Here is a 22,866-nt window from a genome sequence, read left to right as displayed (position 1 = left end):
GCGCTTCCATGTGGGTCAGCCTGAAAACACAGCAAGTTAGACCAAGAGTTAGAATTCAAAACTGCCATTTGTGACGACATAAATGGACCTTAAGGGCATTATGCTAAGTGAAATATGTCAGACAGAGAAAGACAATTACTGTATGACCTCATTTATGCATATAATAGAATCTAAAAAAAAAAAACCAAAAACCATACAGGCTCATAGATAAAGAGAACAGATTGGTGAGGGGTGTGGTGGAAATGGGTGAAGGTGGTCAAAAGGTATAAACTTCCGGTTATAAGCTAAATAAGTCCTGGAGATGTAATGTACAGCATGGTGACTAGAGTTAATAACACTGTATTGTATATTTGAAAGTGGGTAAGAGGGTAGATCTTAAAAGTTCTCATCACAAGAAAAAAACTTGTAACTATGTGTGGTGATGGGTGTTAACTAGACTTATTGTGGTGATCATTCTGTAGTATATACAAATACCAAATCACAAAGTTCTACGCCTGAAACTAATATAATATGTCAAGTTCATCTCAGTTGGGAAAAAAAGAGAATTCTAACTCAGGTCTCTGAGTACAGTGCTATTTCTACTACTCCATTAAGCTGGAGTACTTTCTTTCATTAAGTTATTTTTCATGGATTATATTGATTTTTATTGCTTCATCATATTTTGGGAATAAATGAGACACATGCACTATTTTTACCAAGAACATATCCTTTTGGCCTCAGACAGTGGTCTCCCGCTCAGACTCAATTATTTCCCCTCAATTTTGACCTCCCAGGTGCTAGAAAGGCAGTAACTTGAGAGGTGTTTGAAATCTGAATGCAGGCATATTCCCATCTCTGCCGTTGCCAGTGAATGTTAGGGCTGGGTGGGATCTGAGACAGTCTGGTTTCATCCCTTCTCTTTGCAGATGAGAACACTGCACTCTTAGCTGTTGCTGAGACATGCAGGGGATATGAATACGGAAGACTCCAGCGTGCTCTAAACTTCAGCCACTCCATCAACATCATCGCCGTCCTTATCTCATTCATGGGTACTGCTGATAAAGACGTGGCACTCAGGTTCAGAGGAGTGAGGTTCTGGATTTACTTGGATTAGCTGTGGAACAGCCTCCTTTTGTGAGAAGATTCCAAACAGCTGTTCCAAATGTAACCTTTTCTATTAATGGACAAGCAAATAAGTTTAGTACTTTTAGGGGTCAAATGTTCACAGAAACTTTCCCAATCAGGGTCATTTTAGTTCAGGCTGACACAAACTCATCTTGGAATATATCTGCACTCTACCAACACTCCATACAAGGGCTTAGCAATATGTAACCGGAATACAAAAGCAGCTGAAAAATGTCTTGTAAGTGTCCTTACAAATGAAGTCCGGTCCGGCACCCACTGATGGCTGGACTCCCGCTCAACTGCAGACAGGCTAAGACGTCTATAGCTGATGACAGGGGCACAGCTGCTTTGGGACAAAAGATGGGCAAAGAGTGAGGCAGCACAGGGAGGGGCAAAGCTGAGAGAGGCAGGGTTGGAGTGAAAGTTGAGTCCATCACCCCCACCTCTGGTCACTGCTGGGGGTCCTGGCAGGGCTCTGGGGAGGAAAGTATTCTTCATGCTCTTTTGGGTGACATGTAGGTGTTGGGTTCCCATTTGTCAGCTGGAAGCAGTACAAGCGACAGTGTTAGTGAGTGAGAAATGATACCACTGGGGGTTCTGCATTCCACATAAAACTTGCTGACGTTTCTTCTGGTTATGCTGATGGGATAGGAAAGGTCTGGTCTTAGGGGCTGCTGTTAGCCCAGAGCCCAACTCAAATGTGAAATATGTGATCATCATAAAGCATCAGGCACCCTTGAGGGACATTCCAACAAGATATAAGTATCTGGTCGGGGACTTCCCTGACAGTCCAGTGGTTAAGACTTCACACTTCCACTGCAGGGGGCGTGGGTTTCATCCCTGGTAGGGGAACTAAGATCCTACATGCCGCGCAGCACGGCCGAATTAAAAAAAAAAAAAAAAAAGATTTAAGTATCTGGTCAAGAACACCAATGAATTCATAATCATTTATTGTAAATCACTCAGTTTACACATTATAAATGGCAAAAATAACACTGCTAAACACCTGCTGGATGAAGTACTTTATTATGACAATTTCTTATTGGCATCACTTCTTTTTCAAAAATTTAAAATTTAAATTTAAACCCTACATCTTCCCTATCTTTGAAGCACTATGTTTGAAGTGCTCTGATGCCAACACTATAAGGCTTTCCTTTGCTCTAACATCTAACACAAAGCGGAACGCTGTCCCATTAATTTGGCATGCTCTTTACAAAGCAACTTAACACACAAATTTTTCTTAAATCCAGAAGCTACATAATGGTCACTTTATGTCTTGCTGCAAGTTCAGTGAAGGCTGCATGCAGGTGAAACATTTGTAGACACCGAGTTCTAGATAACTATTGGTTATTAAGATCTGATTGCCTGGTGTGGAAAATTAATATGCTTATTTAGCAGAAGTAGGTAAAGTACATGCATCAGTGGCTGGGATCAATTAGAATATAAATTAGGTGTCTAAACATTTAAATGAGAGTTTCATTTGAGCTTAATTTGATGTCTGGCACTTCTGAGTTATACACCTTAAAATGACAATAGTAAAGAGAACAAAATCAAACACTTAAAACAGGCACTGACTTATAGGGTCAGCTGGGTGTACAGCTCGGGACACAAAACTAGCTGAGCAGTGAACAGATCTCTTGAAGCAAAGGCAGTGGAACGTTGACAAGCTGGAAACAGGGCAAAAAAATAAGAGAGCCATATCCTGTGCTCTCATTTTTTTACGTTTTCAATTCTCTTCCTTAAAAATAACAACACACAAACACACAGTAATTACAAAACACAAACATCCTTTACTATTTAGACCCTCTCTTTTGTCTTCTACCCTGCCTCTCTGCTCCTTCAGATAGTCTGTTTAAAAATAATGTTGGGTTAACCGGTAGAAAAAGAAAACAAGGCTCTCCTGAATCGCACTGAAAGAATATTAAATTCCTTCCTCCTGTCAGGGTTAACATCTCATACAAGCACATGATGATATATGTTTGACATATTGTAGCTACAGCGATTAAATCACGTCTACGTTCTAGTGGTAAATCATAGTTACATTGACTTTTAAAAAATTCTTTTCATTGAGAGTTGTATCTTGACATTATTTTGAGACAAACAAAAAATTCCCAAACCGCGTAGACTCCGTTCCCTCCCCACCCTGTACCCCCTCCCACGATCCAATGAACGAGAGAAGTGTAGTAACAAAAAGACCATGAACCGAGGCGTTGACAGCGGACGTGGATAGCGGTTCCAGGGTCAGGCGCTGCCCTCTCCAGTTCTGGCTTTCCGGGCTTCGATCATTGGCTTGGTTGCCCGTTTGCGGTCAGTGGCCAGCCCCAGCCAACACATGAAGTCAATGAACCAGGTGGTTGGGTTGAAATTTAAGCCAAATTCACTCGCAGAGTAGTCAAAGGGAAAGGTGTGATGGTAGTTATGGAAGCCTTCACCTGCAAGACAAAGTGGGCTTGAAATAACCCAATCAGCATCTCTCTGTAGAGCTTTCTAAAAATCACTCATTTATTGCAAGACACTGTGTCAGGCTCCAGTGGGGAGCAGAAGACTTATTTGCTGTCTGCCCTTAGGAAGCGTTCACTCAATTGGCTAGACAAACTCAATAGGAACAGAAAAATAACAGTAATCAGCACAAAGTCTCAAGAGTAATTTTCCCTGTGGATTGGTGGCATGCTCCCACGACTTCAGAGCTGTACTTCTTAAGCTAAATGCCAAATGGCTGATAACAGATCATCACTTTGATGTATGTTCATAAAAGGCAAATAGCCTCTGTGGACTGAAGTAATTAAAGGAAGACTTCTTGGAAGAGCTTGGAAGAGATAAATGATAATCATTCTGATAGGTGAGTGAATTAAGGAGTTGGATCTTTAAATATCCAAAATCTGCCTATATATTATTCTACCCCTCACAGTGAATAGCTTTTCCTCCCTTACTTTCCCCCCCCCCCACTAAGTTGTTTTCAGGAAAAGTCTCACGGCTTCTTTCATTTGTTTTTTTTTTAAAAACAGCTTTATTGAGATATAATTTACCATACAATTCACCCATGTAAAGAATACAATTTAATGGCTTTTGGTGTATTCACTGAGCTGTGCATGCATCACCACAATGAATTTGATAGCATTTTCATTACCTAAAAAGACACCCCATTCCCCTTAACTGTTGACCCCTAACCATCCACCCTCCCTCCAGCCCTTCTTTCTTTCTCTGTGTTGGTTAATTTTACATGTTAACTTGACTGGCCAAGGAGTGCCCAGATTAAACTTTATTTCTGGGTGTGTCTGTGAGGGCGTTTCTGGATGAGATTAGCATTTGAAGCAGTGGACTCAGTAATGTAGATGGTCCTCCTCAATGTGAGTGGGCATCAGCCAATCCCTTAAGGGCCTGAATAGAATCAGTTGTGGAGCAAGGAGGAATTTGCTCCCATTTTCCTGACTCACTGACTGAACGTCTATCTCATCTTCTCCTGCCCTCTGACTGGCATTTGCATCATCAGCTCCCCTGGTTCTCAGGCCTTCAGACTCAGACTTAATTATATCACTGGCTTTCCTGGGTCTCCCGCTTGCAGACAGCAGATGGTGGGACTTAGCCTCTATAATCGCATGAACCAATTCCTCAAAATAAATCTCTCTCTCTCTCTCTCTCTCCCTCTCTCTCCCCGCCCCCCCCCCCACCGTACACACACACACACACACACACACACACACACACACACACGCACGCACAAACAGAATACATCTACATTTATATAGATACAGATATCCTACTGTTTCTGTATATATGTATATATAGACAGAGATTATGAGCAATATTATATATATATTTATTTGCATATATTTATACATATACTGTTTCTCACTTTTACTAATACAATCTCTATAGATTGGCTTATTCTGAATATTTCATATAAATGAAATCATACAATATGCAATCCTTTGTGACTGGCTTCTTTCACTTAGCATAATGTTTTCAAGGTTGTAGCGGATATCAGTACTTCATTTCTTTTTATTGCTGAAGAGTACTCCACTGTATGGATATACCACTTTGTATTTATCTATTCATCAGTTGAGGGACATGTTTTAGCTGTTATAAATAAATAATGTTGCTATGAACACTCATAAACAAGTTTTTATGTGGACATACATTTTCATTTCTCTTGGGTATAAATCTAGGAGTGGAGTTGCTGGGTCATATAGTAACTATTTTTAACCATTCAAGGAACTGCCAGATTCCTCCTTTACTTCTTAAGTGGCTACTGGTCATCGTACAGTTCTTCTATTGACCACATTTGAAAGATTCTGCTCTACAGTGAGTACATCAGATGGATCGGTCTGTTGTCTGCAATTTTCTGTTTAATTTAGGTCTTTTCTACCCTGCCTCTCCACCCTCATCATTCCTAGATTAGAGTACTAGAGTGTCCCCCTATTTTCAGAAACAGGCACTGTTCTAAGAACTCTGGATCTATTCCCCAATCTATCATACAGTGGGTGTAATAAGAGTCTTCCAAGGACCTTTATCAAGAAAGCTGATTTGAGAGTCCACTGTTGACCTGGACAAGCTTCAAACCAACACCCAGCTCTTCAGGGCCTGTGTCATGGCCTCATTCTTTGGGTTCCCTGGCCCACCATCCCCTATGTAAGATGGTAACAGTCCCAGAGTGCCAACTCCCGTCTGCTCTCAGAGTTACCACTGGATGTGGCTCCCCTCATTACAATTCTTATAGAAGATGAAGAGTGAGAGGAGGAGAAAACAATAGGAGGGATCAGGAAACTCACACTTTTCTCTCTGCTTATCCAGTTATTCCCATAGCTAAATTTGGTGTTTATTCCACCTTATATTGCTCTTGTCAACACAAGATCCCTGGGGTCTTAATAAATGGGTGACCCTAACACCATGATGGCAGAAACCCATGGCAGAGGGATGCAGAGACTGTTTCAACTTAAGAGCAGGAACTTCCCTTCCTGGGTTTGATCTCTGTGCTCAAGGCTCAGGTTACCCAGGAGACTGAGTTGCTTCTATCAAGATACAGCTATCATTTATTAATCACTTACTGTGTGCCACCATGCTAAATTCTTCAAAGGGTATTAATGCCTATAATCCTCACATAGCTAAGCTAGCTGCTATGATTATCTCCATTTTATAAATTTATTATTTATTTATTTATTTATTTATTTTGGCTGTGTTGGGTCTTCGTTTCTGTGTGAGGGCTTTCTCTAGTTGCGGCGAGCGGGGGCCACTCTTCATCGCAGTGCGCGGGCCTCTCTTGTTGCGGAGCACAGGCTCCAGACGCGCAGGTTCAGTAGTTGTGGCTCACAGGCCTAGTCGCTCCGCGGCATGTGGGATCCTCCCGGACCAGGGCTCGAACCCGTGTCCCCTGCATTGGCAGGTGGATTCTCAACCACTGCGCCACCAGGGAAGCCCTATCCCCATTTTAAAATGAGGATGGAAATGCACAGAAGGGACACGTAACTTGCCTAAGACCATACGGCTAGTAAGAAAAACAACATCCCCGAAGGCTTGTTTCCTGCTAAGCACTGCTGCAAACAGTATGTATTACCTCACCTAACCTTCCGGCAACCCCAGGCGGAGGTCAATGCTACTATATATTATCCCCACTTTACAGATGAGAACACATGGTATGGAGGAGCTAGATAACTTGCCCAGAGAGTAGGTGGAGGAACCAAGACTCAACCAAACCTGTCGGACTCCACAAGCCTGGCTCTTAATCATTCTGTGGGACCACGAGACGCCATGGTCCCATTTCTCCCCATCCCTCTGTTTGCAGGCCTTTTAATTAATTTATTTATTTTTAAGGTCAGCCAAATGATGGACAGCTGAGGCTAGAGAGGTCAGGGCAGTTTGAGACAGACATCAACAGCTACTCCTCCTTAGGGAAATTTCCATGGTAAAAATAAATAGCTACTAATGATTGATCACCTACTATGTACCAGGCACTGTACTAAGCAGTTTACGTATAGTATCTTAGTTAATTCTCATAACACCCCTATGAAGCAGGCATTCCTGTTCCCATTTCACAGGTAAGAAAACTGTAAATCAGAGAGAGTAAGTGGCTTGGATTCTAACGCCAAAGCCCGAGTTCATTCCAGTTTACTCCACTCCATTGCCTCTCTTTACAGATTCCATAAAACCACTGAGAAGCCAAGAAGATCTGAGCTGCCACTCCCCCCACTGGCTCCCACCACACACTCACCGATGGCACCCAGGGTGACGAGCGGGTTCTGCCGAGGGCTGATGTTCTTGTCATAGGGCCGGTTTCCATACATGTGGGCGACACTGTTGACCAGCCAGGTGACATTGAGTGAGATGGTGTAGCGGAGGATGGAGGCCAGGAAGTAGGAATTCCACAGACTCTCTCCCCAGATGCACCAGGGCACCAGCGTGGGGACCATGAAGCACATAAGCACCACGGTGATCTTGTAGTACCTGGAAGGCAGGATGTCGTGCTATCATCGGGCACCTGTTGATGGTGGCGGGGATAGGTGAGCAAGCTACAGGGAAAGTCAGCAAGGGTGCTGCTGAACTCCTTCAGCTCTTGTACCCTGTTGTGTGTCGCTCTGTATGGGGGTCACAAACCCATATACCTACAAGGGCTAGGCAGGTAACACAAATTTGAGAATTAGGGCAGGCAGAATCTATAGGAAGTGGAAGGACCCGCAGCATACTTCAGAATTTCAATATAAAATCATGAAACCCATGCATCTTAAAGCTGCATTTGTCCTCCAAGCCGCAGTTTGACAGCTTTTGTTTCTTTCATCAGTCAGTCAACCTGACAATCAGGTTTTTTTCAATAATTTCAAGAAATATTCTGTACTCCTTGAATAATTTTCAGGCACGTGATTCTGTACTAACTTAGCTTGGTAAAAGGTGAACAACCCCTTCCCTAAAACGTTCTCTGTCCCTCTGAGATTACATTCCAAACCGGCTAAAAATAAACTAAGTACAGGAACAGGCACAGGCACATAAAAAGTAAAAATTAAAAAGAAACCATCAATAGTTGGATTGCTGGGTCTGTTCATCCAGCAAACGTTCCCTGAGCACCTCCTGTAGGCCAGGCCCTGAGTACTAGTGGTACAAAGACAAATTTGACACAGTCTCTGCCCCAGGCCCCAGTCAGGTGAAACCCCCAGCTGTGTAGGACCAGCTCTAAGTAGGGACAGGAAAGGGGCTCTGAAATGAAAATGTCCAAAGCTGCCCGTTCATAGCTGATTCCTCCCTGACCTGCCTTCAACTGACCAAGCTTCTGGAAGGTGTCTGTTAAGATGCACATGTATGAACGGGGAGGGGGCACAGCGTGAGGAAATGAGACCTGGGAGGTGGATAGCTTTGGCCTTGAGTCCAGATCTGATTCTGGATGCAAAACAAACCTCTTTTTATTCTTTCACTCTCCTCTTGTTCACAGCTAGATGGTTCCCCAAAGAAGAGCGTGAGGCAAGGGCTTGCATGTGGGTAGTTTATCTGGGAAAGTGAGCTCAAGTAAGAGGAATAGGCAGCTGGGAAGCAGGAAATGAAAGGAGGGGAAGTCAAGATGGGGGTGCCCACTGCTACAGGCAACTGAACTTGGACCTTGATGGGACACATTATACCTCAGAATTATTCTCTCAAGGAATGAAAGAAGGCACTGTTTTCCCGTTGGCTCCAACTCTTCCTTGGTCAAAGGGTCCCCATGGGATGTCCGCTCTCTCGCACTTCCAAGTTTGCTTGGGTCAGAATGGCTGAGTGTGGTCCACGGGCATCTCAGGTGATGGTGGCAGAGGAGCCAGGGCAGGAAGTAAGAAATAAGCAGTAGAGCTGAGCAAGGTGCCATTGGGTTACACCTGTGCCACCAGGTGGCTGCAGGAACAGCTGGAGTGAAAAGGTGGGCTGAGAATACGAGGTGGGCATGAGAGGTGTCCAACACAGGCAGTAATTATAATACCTCCTGGGGTTCTTGCGAGGATCAAATACTAATAACTAATGCATACTATGTGCTTACTATGTGTCATGGCTATTCCAAAACCTGTCCGTGTACTGGCTCATTTAATTCTAACAAAAACTTTAGGAGGAGGGACCATTAATATCCTCATTTTACAGATGCGGAAATTGAGCACTGGAAAGGTTATGTAGATGGGCCAAGGTCACAAGACTAATAAGTAGTAGGACCAAGATTCAAATCCAGGCAGAAGCACTTCGGAAGACTATCATGCTATTCTGCTTTGCAAGTAAAATCGTGTATGTAAGTGTGTTTCGCAGATTGCTAGCTGCATGTGAAGGTTGGTTCCCATATAATTATCACTGTTTTTACTGGGCAACATATTAACCCCTCAGCACCCATTTTCCAGTCGTCGGCATACAATATGACTGCATTTTAGTGGAAGGAGGGTGCCCGGGAGGTCAGATGAGAGGGTGTGGTTGGAGGGGCAAAGACAACAGACAGCTGTCCCACATTGTAAGGTATCACCTCATCATCCGCCACCGGCCTCAGGGTGCCTCCTGGGCTGGGTGAACATGTGGGCAAGGGCAACCCCTAGAAAGGACAGCAGCCAGGTTTGGGGGCATCAGCTGAAGAGGGGATCCGGGTGAAGCACACGGGCCCTGACCAAGGGCCCTGGGGACTGGTGTGAGTGCCTGTGAAGAGGCAGAGGCTCTGAAGGGACGCCCAGAGGCGACGGCCTGCCAAGGCTGCTCCTCGAGGGCACCTCTACAGAGCACAGGAGGCAGCTGAACGCTGCCCACAGAGGCATTCTGCAACTTAAGTGGTTCCTCCTCTTCCTCCACTCTCTGGGTTGCAACCCAGTACCTTTGCAAAGAGCCTCTCCTAGTCCTGCTCGGAGCTCCTAGTCCTCATTTTGCCCCTGGAAAGGAGACAGAAATCACGTACTGACAGCTAGCTCGGTGCTGGATGCCGGGCTAAGCACGCCACAGGCTGTCTCTCACTTACTCTTCACCGCAGACTCAGGATGGACACACTCTGGCAATGAGGATGCTGTGGCCCAGAGGGGCCATGGTTCCCCCGGGCCTTTGCTCTGACTCTGCTCTGCCCCGACCCTACGGAAACCGCCGTCTCTGGTTTGACTGCAGCCTGCAGGCTTCGGCTTCCACCCATGCCCTGCCGCTGCTTCCTCCTTCTGAGCTGTTAGGGAAGCCTTCTGCCTGCCTGGGCTCTGGTTCTAGAAGCTCCACTTCCCAGAGGGGGCTGGGTCCCCGTGGAGGGAGACGGCCAGCAATGGGGCTTCCCAAGTGGGAGGAGAAAAAGGCCTTGCCTGCTAACACAACCACTGTCCCACCAAATTCTCTCTTCCTCAAAACAAGAGGCTCTTTAAAAATCACTGCCCTCATTCCAACAAAGCTTTAGCAGATCTAACTATAGGGTTGCTCTCTGGCTGCTCGGCCTGTGTTCTGCTAGGGTTTCTCTTTGTGTGTTCAATGCAATGGATGGAAGAGGAGGGAATTTTTAGGGGGCACGGTGAGTCTGGGTGGGATTGCCAGTGAGACAGGGCTTGATGCTGATAACCGTGTAAAAAAAATCTCCCCAACCATTTCAAATGGACTCAGCGTATCTTCCTGTGCAGCCGAGGACCCCTTCCCCCTGGCCTTCATTTAATTACAGTCACTGGCCTTCTTGCCTCAGAACAAGGGCTGAGATTGCTCCCCTGCTTCTTTGCTTAAGAACACTCAAATCTGGGCGCCCTAGCCAAGGGGCCACAGGGCAACACCACAAAGTCTCCACCCCTAATCCTTCCTCATTGAAATATTTTCTTTCTTTAGCTGGTGGTAGGGAGGAAGACTGGAGAAGGGCCACTGATATCGCTTTTTTTTGCTAAATGGGCTTCTTATGTTGTAAAGCATCATAGAACAGTTAACTACCCAACTCTGCCACTGTCTTTCTGTGTGATCTTGAGTAAATTATTTAATCACAGTGAACCTCAGGTTTCTCTTTTGTAAAATGTGGTACTGACAAATTTATTGAGTGCCTACTATGTGCCAGGTACTGTCCTAGCATTGGAGATATAAAGTGTAAAAAACAAACAAAAATCCCTGCTCTTGGGGAGCAGGGGTATTTTGGTAGGGAGATTTTATATATATATATCCTCATATGCATATATATATTCTGGTAGGAAAGAAAGCTAATAAACAATATAAATAAATAAAATATAGAGCATGCTAGTGGTAAATACTAAAGAAAAAAATAAAGCAAAGAAGGAGAATATGACATCAAGGGCAGGTGTTGAAATTTTAAATAGGGTGTCTAGGGAAGGACTTCCTGACACTGTAGCTTTTGAGTAAAGACTTGACGGAAGTGAGAAGTTAGCCATGTGGCTAAATAGGACAGAGGATTCCAGGCAGAGGAAACCACAAGTGCAAAGGCCCTGAGGCAGGAATATTCCTGGCACATTCTGGGAAGAGCAGGAGCATTGGGGCTGGAGCAGATGAACAAAGGGAAGAACTGTAGGAGACAAGAGAATAATGGTGGACCACATCATGGAAGGGCTTGTAGGTCATCATAAGGGTTTCACCCTTTACTTTGAGATGGAGCCCTGGTCAGGTTTTGATTAAAGGAGTGGTGTGATTGGACTTATCATTCTGAGTGTTGTGTTGAGAAGGGACTGCAGGGGAAGGCAGAAGCCAGGAGGCAATTAGGAGGCTGCTACAAAGCCTAGGCAAGAGAGGGTGTTGGCTTGAACCAGGATAGTGGTGGCAGGTGTGAGAAACAGTCAAATTCTGGATATATTTTGAAAGTAGAGTGACAGGACTTGTTAACAGACTGGATGTTGGAGAGAAAGGAGTCAAGGGTGACACCAAGGATGGAGATGCCATTAGCTGATATGGGGAAAGATGGAGGAGTTCAGTCTTAGACATGTCAAGTGGCAGATGCCCATTAGACATTCAAGGGGCAATGTCAAATGGGCAGCTCGACAGACAGGTCTGGAGTTCAGAAGTTATCTAGAGATAGGTTTGATGGGAAGAGATATTTGGAATGCATCAGTATATGAATGCATGCCACTCACATATATATTTTTTCTCGTTTGAATTCCACAATAGTCCTATGAGATACTTTTTATAACCTCACCTTTGTAGGACATTTACGGAGATCCAAAGAGGTCATGAGACTTCTCCAAGGCCACACTGGTTGTGCAGAACATAGGCAGGCTTCAAATTCAGTTCTTAAGCCTAATTGTCTGCTCCCTCTAAGTATAACCTGCTACTTACTCAGCTTACCAGGAGAAGATCATAGGGGAGAGGTAAACTGGGTCGGAGTGTGTAATCTAGCTGTTGCCTCATGAATTGCACATCTTTAAGTAAAAATACTGTCTCCTCAAGGTCAGAAATAGACACGTTGTCCACTCCAGCTAGACTGAGCTTCTTCCCATTCCTTGGGAACCACCTTCTTTCTGTCCCTGTATCTATGACACTCTTCCCCCAGCCTGGCTGACTTGACTTTTTCAGTTATCAGTCTAAACGTTCTTCCCTCTTGGGGAATTTCCATGGTCCCCTTGGACCAGGCAAGGTGCCTCAGCATGTTGTACTTCTCAACTCTCAGTATTCATAAATACTTGCTGGCTTAGCGGGCAGTCTCACCTGCTAGATCAGTGGCCTCAACCCTAACTGCACGTTAGAATCAACTGGGTGAACATTTAAAAATGACTGATGTTGGGAACCCACTGTAGACCAACAGAATCCAACTGAATCCGAATTTGTGGCCTGGGCACTGATATTTTTAAAGCCTCTCTATTACAAACATTGATCATGGCCTCCCTATAATCCACCCCACCCTTTCTCTCTTGCTGAAATGCCCTGATATTGTTCAGATACCCAACTGTCCTCCCTGCGGCCATGTCCTTTGGGGACATGGGTCCTGATTGGTTTCAGGCAGTCAATGTTGATCTCATTCACTTTGCCAATAATAAATTTGGGAATTGGCCAGTAGTGGCCAATAAGATATGAGGGAAAGGATGGCTACAATTTTTTGAAAGGGAGATAACAAGTGTTAGTGAAGATGTAGGGAAATCGGAAGCCTTAGCATCATTGGTGGGAACGTAAAGTGGCGCAGCTGCTGCATAAAGCAGTTTCTCAGAAGGTGAAACATCCAGCAATTCCACTCCTATGTAACTATTCAGACGGTTGGAAGGCAGGGACTTGAACAGGTATTAGCGCACCAATGTTCACAGAAACATTATTCACAATTGGCGAAATGTGGAAACAACCCAAGGGTCCATTAATAGATGAATGGATAAACAAAATGCTGTCTATCCATAAAAAGGAACACATTTTTGATATACGTTACAACATGGATGAAACTTGAAAACATGCTTAATGAAATAAACCAGGCACAGAAGGACAACTATTGTTATGATTCCACTCATACGAGGAACCTAGAATAGGCAAATTCATAGAAAGAGAAAGTAGACTAGAAGTCCCAGGAACTGGAAGGAAGGGGAAAGGAAGAGGGACGTTATTGCTTAATGGGTATAGAGTTTTTTGGGGAATGATGAAAAAGTTTTGGGTATAGATAGTGGTGATAGTTATACAACACTATGAATGTACTTAATGCCACAGAAATGTACACTTGTGAGTGGTTAAAATGATAAATACTATGTTGTGTATATTTTACGGCAATAAAAAAAAGAGAGAGAGAGATGAAGGAATATTTTCCTTGATAACGGAAAGAGCTCAGAGGCAAAGACGGCATCTCTTTTTTCACAGTGACTCCTGGCCCTGCTCCAGCCATGCGTGACTGTGACAGGAAGAAGACTCAGAAAAAAGTAGACCCCTTAGGTTGACAGAGCAGAGAGATGGAAAGGCTCTTGAATACGCTGTGGAGCCACAAACTTAACCAACCCTAGAGTGGCTTTATCCCTGAGGTCTTAGTCTGAGACAAGCCAGGTGGGTCAAGATCTCCTGTGGGGTAGCTGAAAGCCTTCTAGTATAATGTAGTAGACACTGTGATGTGCCATCCAGATCTCCTCTCAGGATCAGAGGGCTTCATCTCCCAGTGGATGGTAGTGCTGCCTCTGCCTTGCCCTAGGTCACGTCCTCTCCCAACAACCTCATCCAGTGACTGACCTATAAGGGCAGTAGTCCATTACCCAGGCCGGGTCCCATTGCCCCAACTCACCATGACTCTGAAGAGTCATCTCCACTTCAGAGCCCCTACAGGATTGGCTGAAGCCCCCACTGAGATCAGTCAAGGCTCAGCTTCTTCCCTTGCTCAATCCTGTTTCGGTCCCTTCTTCCACAGGTGTTGACCCCAGTGACCCTTCCAGTACTCTCCAGGAAACTTTCTACAATGTAACATCCATCTCGGAGGCAGCTTCTGGGTAACCTGTCTTGCCACGTGGATCTACTGCTGGGCCTGCAGAGTCCAGCAGAAAGCCAGACTCTTCAGAGTCTAGCGCAGAGACTCGCACATAGCAGGCACTCCTAAATATTTGTGGAATGATTACATGAATGATCCTCTGGTTAGTCAATGATGAGTTCTCAGCTTCTCAGGAAAATAAAAACACTACAGTGACTTCAGTAGGGCTCAGAGTATGAGAGATAAGATGCCAAGGTTTCCCAAAACAAACAAACAAACAAACAAACAAACAAAAAACCTCACAAACTGCACAATAAACGTTCCACCTGCTTTTAATTGTGTATATAAAAGTCAACACCTTGAAGAAAGACATTCGTGCTCATTGGGACCCAACCCCCAGCTTCCAACAGGTTTCACTGTGAGGCTACCTACATCCGGTTTAAATGAATGATTTCTGAGCATGAGCTGCTAGGTTATTCTCTGAGCTGCCAAATATGGTAAATTTTTTGGCAGTATTTAAGGTTAACAGCCAGTCTAACAGGTTTGGTCCTGGTTTGGAATGTGAGTGGCTTCTTCCTTTCTGTGAACACTCAGATGGGAGTTATCTGATAGGAAAGATAGGAGATAGAAGAAGCCTCCTAAAATCATCAAGAGAGAAAGAAAAAGAAAGAGGTAAAGAAAGAGAGAAGGGGTGGTATGAACCTGAGAACGACCCAAGGAAGAGTAGCTCTCCTTTACAGATTTGAAACCAGAGATCCACATGTTTAAGCCAAAATCACAAAAGCCAAAGCACTCAAGCTCACCTTACAGGTAACTCTGGAGCAGTTTCCTAGAGCTTTAAGGTGACAGCTTATAAGAATAGGGTGTTGGAAACCTTTCAATTCCCACCTCACAATTCCTCATGATACCAATACCACAGTGGGAAGATGGTTTTCAGCATTTCGCTGAAGATAAGAAGTCCATTTTCACACAATCAAATGCCATCACACCACGCCCCCATCCAAGTAAGCTTTGATTAGAGGACACAGATAGTGACATGGGCCCTAACCTTTCAATGCTTTGAAGAATATGCTTATTCCAATAAACTGGATCACATGAAACATTAAAGACAGGCTTGAGACCAAAAGTTTGTTCTATGGAGAAGAAAGAATTTGGGATTTCATACATATATATATTTCAAATCTGGGTGTGATAAGCATATTAAAACTCTCATTTTTCTTTAGATGAAAAAGAAATTGCTGTTCTCTGTCTGCAAGCATTTCCTGTTGCTTGACTAACCCTAAGCACAGCAGTCCGGAGCTGCTGGTGTGTGAGATCTTGAGAGTGAAATCTATTAGAGCATGAAGGAAGGGGAAATGACCTGCCGACTTCCAAGCAGGGCCAGCCTCAGGAAGTGTGAAAAGAAGCAAACACAATGGGTGAGAGGGAAATTATAGTCCACAAATGTATCGTAATTATGAGCAATGAGCTGTCACTAGCATCTTGATTAAATATGTTTGGCTTTGTGATTTCACTTACAGTCGAGCCAGAAATTCATCTTCCCTACAGTTTTTGCATCTTGTAGGGGACCAGCCAAAATTATCTGGGTGCTTACCATAAACATTAATTTAGAGGACAGATGATCCGCCCTGGCAGCTTGTAAATGCATGGACCATTCTCTCCTTCTTTTGTCTCCTCTGTTATCACCCACAAGGAGGTGGAATATGTGATTCGTTTGGATGCAGATCTGAAGATGGAAGCCCGCTGATAGGGAAGCTCTTTGGAGTTTTTCAGAAAATCTTCCAGACTCTTTGAATTGTTTAAGTTGAAAATAGGCTTTGCGGCTGTGTCCTTGAGTCTGCCTCTCCGGTGCTTCAGTGTCTTTAAGTGAAAGTGTTCATGACGGCCACATTTGAAGTATTCTCAGAAAATCTTAATCACTCCAGATTTGTCTTTGACCCTCAATTAGTCTTGACATCACTTCCCCTGTGCTACTTCATGATAAGCATTCCTGTAGAAGAAAATCTTTAATTAGACTATCTAGATGCATAATCCTCATCTTCTGGATAATTCCTTCCACGGAGGAACCAGAGATGGCAAACGGCTGCTCCATGAAAGCATCTCCTTCTGAAACTTGCAATGCGTGGGGAAAAAAAGACATATTTTTATTTTCTCTCCGACTTCAGCTTGATTTGCTTTTGAGGTCTGAATGTGGAGGTTAGCTGCATCCATCTACTTGAATTTAATTTGTCTTTGTACAAACAGCTTGCATGAATTCACTAGGCAGTGGTTCAAAAGATAAACATAATCATTTCAGAATTTTAGCAGAAAAGAGCATTATTCCTACCTCATTAACAATGAAGTGCTTGAAGAAAAATGCCCAGGCATATATTGATTGCTAAGACCATGTGAGGAAGGTTAAAAGGACTTTTCCCATTTCAAAGCTTTGATTCCATCATAATATGCAGAGGACAAGTTCTTTGAGGACAGGATTTGTCTTGATCTAATTCACATCATTCGTAGTTCCTTGAACACAAGATGCTGGTTAACACAGCAGGTGCCCAGTGAGTAGCTGAATTGTTGACTTGCACGATGAGCATCCATCTGTCTTTGGCCGAAGCAATTGCATCAGTTCACCTTTGTAATTGTTTGATATTTAGAGTTTCTCTAGTCCTCTCCAGAAATTTAAGTTGATTTGACTGGATGTCATTCTGGGTCTCTCTTGAGGATTCTTTGTCTGCCCTTCCTCCCTCCCACTCTCCTCCCTCCCTTCCTGATTAGTTATCAATCGTTCTCAGTAAGTTATAGGAACGACAGACTAACTCCTGATGATATGCAGGATAGGATGACTAAAATGAACAACTACAGTCATTTACAAAATAATTTTTAAACAAAGTCACTGCATGTCCACTTTCTCCCTTAAAACTTCACACTTAAAACTGCATTCCACTTTGACTCTATCTGAGATAAACTGAGCAGCACAGGAGAAAACATAACCATTTCCCCTAATCTGGGATCCATGAAGTTGTATGCAAACTCTTTTGTGTATTCCCATTTTTCTGGGGTTCAAAGTCCGTAGCTTTCATCAAATTCTCAAAGAGATAGTCAATTCCCAAAGGAATGAAAACCCAATATATTAGTAAGCTAACTACTTTTTTCTTTGATGATGCTATTGTTTAACTTTGATTTTCTCTGTTTCCTTTAGGATCTGGCCTAAGATTTAAGTAAGAAAAATTTAATTCAATTTAAAGGGTGGTACTTTTATTTTTTTTAAAGAGTGGTCCTTTTTATTTTTATTTTTTAAAATAAATTTATTTATTTATTTATTTTTGTCTGCATTGGGTCCTTGTTGCTGCACGTGGGCTTTCTCTGGTTGTGGCAAGCGGGGGCTACCCTTTGTTACAGTGCGCGGGCTTCTCATTGCAGTGGCTTCTCTTGTTGCGGAGCATGGGCTCTAGGCGCACAGGCTTCAGTAGTTGCAGCATGTGGGCTCGGTGGTTGTGGCTCGCGAGCTCTAGAGCTCAGGTTCAGTAGTTGTGGCTCACGGGCTTAGTTGCTTCGCGGCATGTGGGATCTTCCCGAACAAGGGCTCAAACCTGTGTCTCCTGAATTGGCAGGCGGATTCTTAACCACTCTGCCACCAGGGAAGTCCCTGGAGTGGTCCTTTTTAAAATGAGATTGTCCTCCCTTTTTTTAGCAGTAAAAATTTTAAAAGAATTAGTGACAGTAGATAGCAGTGTGTGCATGTGTAGATAGCAGTGTGTGTGTGTGCTCACATGTGGATCCTGTGCTGAAAGGACAATCACCAAGTGACAGACTACAACCCTCCTCCCCTACCCAAGGGAGCAAGTTTAATTCCAAAACTCTATCAATGATAAGCTACTCACCAGCAGCCAGTCTCTGTGCAGGAAAGGAGCCAGTGGAGTCATTTGGGTGACTTTCATAATCAATATGAACTGCTGCAGCTGAATTGATCGGGTAAGCTGACCATTTTCTTTGTTGAGGGCAAAAATGAACAGGCTGACCTAACATGGTTTCTTCATTTCGCATGTAAGAGAAATGGCCCTTGTGCACAATGCATGCTTTGTAGCCCATGGGTTCCATTCTTAAATTCAAGCTGCACTGTCTTTCCAAAGCTCCCCAGGCCTTCAAACCTCAGCTCAAGACTGATTGCCTTCAGAAAGCCTACCCTGATAAATCTCCTCTCACCTGTGCTTATTGCATTATTCAACATCCCTTCAGTACAACTGTGCTGTCAAGACTCAAGAAGACAACCATTTTAGACAGCTGAGTTTTCCTGCAAGCTGAAAGTACAAATGTTCAATTACCCCAACTTTCTTTTAAGTTGTATGTGGCAAAGGAAAAGATGGACACATTTCATTGAATCAAAATGGAAATTTCTGCATGAAAGGGGTCAAAAGGTACACATTTCCAGTTACAAAATGAATAAGTCCTGGGGAGGTAATGTACCGAATGGTGACGATAGTTAATAATACTGTGTTGTGTACCTGTGTTGCATACTTGAGAGTACCTAGGAGAATGGATCTTCAAAGTTCTCATCACGAGAAAAAGATTTGTAACTATGTATGGTGATGCATGTTAACTGGACTTTTTGCAGTGATCATTTTGTAATATTTACAAATATTGAACCATTATGTTGTACACCTGAAACTAATATAATGTGTCAATTATGCCCCATTAAAAACAATGGAAATTTCTGTGTGCCAAATAAATAAATAGTATGTGGAAATCATTACCCATTTTTGGTCCTTCTTAATTAGAGTTTATGGAAATAACTTGACTTTCCATGATGGTGATGAGGGTCTTAGCCTGGGTTTCTTGAAAGGAAGGCTTAAGGCAGAAGGTTCTACGATATTATTTTATAAAGAGGGCTGAGTCCCCGGGAAACAGAATGTGGAAAGCAGGGAAGGTCGGGGGGCCGATAGGAGAGTGTGTTACTGAGCTGGCCCCGGCTTGATCCCTCACACTGGTGGGGCCATGTTCCAAGAGGCCATTTGGGTGATGGAGCCTCAGAACATTGCCTCTGGGAGGAGGAAGGGAAGAGTGCATCTACCAGCTCCCCTCTGCATTGCCCGCATCCCCGCCACTACCACACACAAACTTCGGGATTGTGAGCGTGGGTGCGGAGAGGTGCCACAGGCTCCAGCACCAACAGAGACGCCCCAAGGCAGGACGCGCAGGCGTGAGGAGGGCGCTGTCGGGATGAACCTACCTGAAACCAGTTGGAGTGCAGAGAACTGCAGAGAACGAGTGGCCACAGCCCCAGGACAGAGAAGGTCCAGACAGTCTGCAATGTGGCCTAACGGGTGTCTGATACAAATAAGTGTGAGCTTTAGACTCTGTTTGGCCCACAGGGTCTGTTGAGGTATGACGAGCTCTTGGTCTTGACTAAGTGATTCACTATATGACTCAGTCACTATAAGAACTGACTTCTTATGTTTACGTATTAAATTTTGCTGATTCTACCTTTATTTTCAGATACACTGATAAGCTGCCACCTCTGTTAGTTTTCCCACCTTCAGTGGCTTCTCTGTCTCCTTCTAACTTGTTCCTCATAATCTGCAAAGGGTTTGAAAACCAAAGAGCTGAACTTTTTTTTTCTTTATTTTATAATGATTTTTTTTTAGTGTTTTAATTTTTTTTTATTGGAGTAAAATTGCTTTACAATGTTGTGTTAGTTTCTGCTGTACAATGAAGTGAATCAGCTACATGTATACATATATCCCCATATCCCCTCCCACTTGGACCTCCCTCTCCCACTTTCCCCACCCCCCTGATCTAGGTCATCACAGAGCACTGAGCTGAGCTCCCTGTGCTATACAGCAGGTTCCCACTAGCTATCTATTTTTACACATGGTAGTGTATTTATGTCAAACTTAATTTCCCAATTCGTCCCACCCTCCCCTTCCCCCGCTGTGTCCACATGTCCATTCTCAATGTCTACATCTCTATTCCTGCCCTACAAATCTGTACCATTTTTCTAGATTCCACATATATGCGTTAATAGGATATTTGTTTTTCTCTTTCTGGCTTACTTCACGCTGTATGACAGACTCTAGGTCCATCCACATCTCTACAAATGATCCAATTTCATTCCTTTTTATGGCTGAGTAATATTCCATTGTATATATGTGCCACATCTTCTTTATCCATTCATCTATCGATGGACATTTAGGTTATTTCCATGGCCTGGCTATTGTAAATAGTGCTGCAATGAACATTGGGGTACATGTGTCCTTTTGAATTATGGTTTTCTCAGGGTATATGCCCAGTAGTGGGATTGCTGGGTCATATGGTAGTTCTATTTTTAGTTTTTTAAGGAACCTCCATACTGGCTCCATAGTGGCTGTATCAATGTACGTTCCCACCAACAGTGCAAAAGGGTTCCCTTTTCTCCACACCCTCTCCAGCATTTATTGTCTGTAGATTTTTTGGTGATGGCCATTCTGACTGGTGTGAGGTGATACCTCATTGTAGTTTTGATTTGCATTTCTCTAATAATTAGTGATGTTGAACATCTTTTCATGTGCCTCTTGGCCATCTGTATGTCTTCTTTGGTGAAATGTCTATTTAGGTCTTCCTCCCGCTTTTTAATTGGGTTGCTTGTTTTTTTTTGATATTGAGCTCCATGAGCTGTTTGTATATTTTAGAGATTAATCCTTTGTCAGTTGCTTCATTTGCAAATATTTTCTCCCATTTTGAGGGTTGTCTTTTCGCCTTGTTTATGGTTTCCTTTGTTGTGCAAAAGCTTTTAAGTTTAATTAAGTCCCATTTGTTTATTTTTGTTTTTATTTCTGTTATTATCGGAGGTGGGTCAAAAAAGATCTTGCTGTGGTTTATGTCAAAGAGTGTTCTTCCTATGTTTTCCTCTAAAAGTTTTACAGTGTCAGGTCTTACATTTAAGTCTTTAATCCATTTTGAGTTTATTTTTGTGTATGGTGTTAGGGAGTGTTCTAATTCCCTTCTTTTACATGTACCTGTCCAGTTTTCCCAGCACCACTTATTGAAGAGACTGTCTTTTCTCCATTGTATGTTCTTGCCTCCTTTGTCATAAATTAGGTGCCCATATGTGCGTGGGTTTATCTCTGGGCATTCTATCCTGTACCATTGATCTATATTTCTGGTTTTGTGCCAGTACCATACTGTCTTGATTACTGTAGCTTTGTGGTATAGTTTGAAGTCAGGGAGCCTGATTTCTCCAACTTCATTTTTCTTTCTCAAGATTGCTTTGGCTATTCGGGGTCTTTTGTGTTTCCATACGAATTGTAAGATTTTTTGTTCTAATTCTGTGAAGAATGCCATTGGTAGTTTGGTAGGGATTGCATTGAATCTATAATAAAGGCCATATATGACAAACCCACAGCAAATATCATACTCAATGGTGAAAAACTGAAACCATTTCCACTAAGATCAGGAACAAGACAATGTTGCCCACTCTCACCACTCTTATTCAACATAGTTTTGGAAGTCCTAGCCGTGGCAATCAGAGAAGAAAAACAAATAAAATGAATACAAATTGGAAGAGAAGAAGTAAAACTGTCACTGTTTTCAGATGACATGATACTATACATAGAATATCCTAAAGATGCCACCAGATAACTACTAGAACTAATCAGTGAATTTGGTAAGGTTGCAGGATACAAAATTAATGCACAGAAATCTCTGGCATTCCTATACACCAACAACGAAAAATCAGAAAGAGAAATTAAGGAAACAATCCCATTTACCATCGCAACAAAAACAATAAAATACCAAGGAATAAACCTACCTAAGAAGGCAAAAGACTTGTACTTAGAAAACTATAAAACACTGATGAAAGAAATCAAAGATGACATGAACAGATGGAGAAATATACCATGTTCTTGGATTGGAAGAATCAATATTGTGAAAATGACTATACTACCTAGAGAGCTGAACTTGAATTTGTGTGCAGATGAAGCACACACAGGCTCTGAGTGAAAGCTGAAGGGGGGCCTCTGGGCTGAGACTAAAAATGCAGAATTATTAGGAGAGTGACATTTATTCAAAGATCTCTCTCTATAGAGGTAGAGGGGGGAACATGCACTTTGGAGGTTAGAGGATTCCATGGAATAAGGTGAATCTGGCACTGAGCATCTACCATGATGATTCTCTTTGTTTATTCACAGGTTCTTGACTTTATTCCAGTTATATGAAATGATGGGATCTCTGAGTTTCAGATAAGTGAGACTCTACCATATTTAATTTTCACTACACTATGTGTATTTGAACTTAATGATATTGTTATGCTGTCTGTGATTTACTTGAAGATACTTCAGCATAAACAGTGTGAGATAGGGGTGCATGTGTGTGTGTGTGTGTGTTTTCTTCTTCACCCAAGGGGCAGTTCATTAACATCTGAAGTACCCTCATCAGGAATCCACTCTTCAGGCATGCTTAGCTAGCGTTTGACAAATTCTAATAGTTCATAAATCAGAGGTCTGTTACAGGCTTCA

At 43.1% G+C, this 22,866-nt stretch overlaps 1 protein-coding gene across 1 annotated transcript in view; it reads right to left on the bottom strand.

The window, feature by feature from the left end:
• Positions 1 to 2,037: 2,037 nt before the first annotated feature.
• The window catches only part of SCD5 (stearoyl-CoA desaturase 5), a 159,094-nt gene continuing 138,265 nt past the window's right edge, over positions 2,038 to 22,866 (bottom strand). The window contains exons 4-5 of the mRNA XM_059923988.1: positions 7,310 to 7,542; positions 2,038 to 3,536 (exon numbers count right to left, since the gene is read on the bottom strand). Coding sequence (XP_059779971.1) covers positions 3,346 to 3,536; positions 7,310 to 7,542 — 424 coding nt within the window. The 3' untranslated portion in view covers positions 2,038 to 3,345. The remainder of the gene's footprint in view (positions 3,537 to 7,309; positions 7,543 to 22,866) is intronic.

This window comes from Balaenoptera ricei, chromosome 5 (genome assembly GCF_028023285.1).
Source record: "Balaenoptera ricei isolate mBalRic1 chromosome 5, mBalRic1.hap2, whole genome shotgun sequence".
NCBI lineage: Eukaryota > Metazoa > Chordata > Mammalia > Artiodactyla > Balaenopteridae > Balaenoptera > Balaenoptera ricei.
The sequence above is the reverse complement of the archived record's forward strand: the minus strand, read 5'-3'. Positions and strand labels throughout refer to the sequence as shown.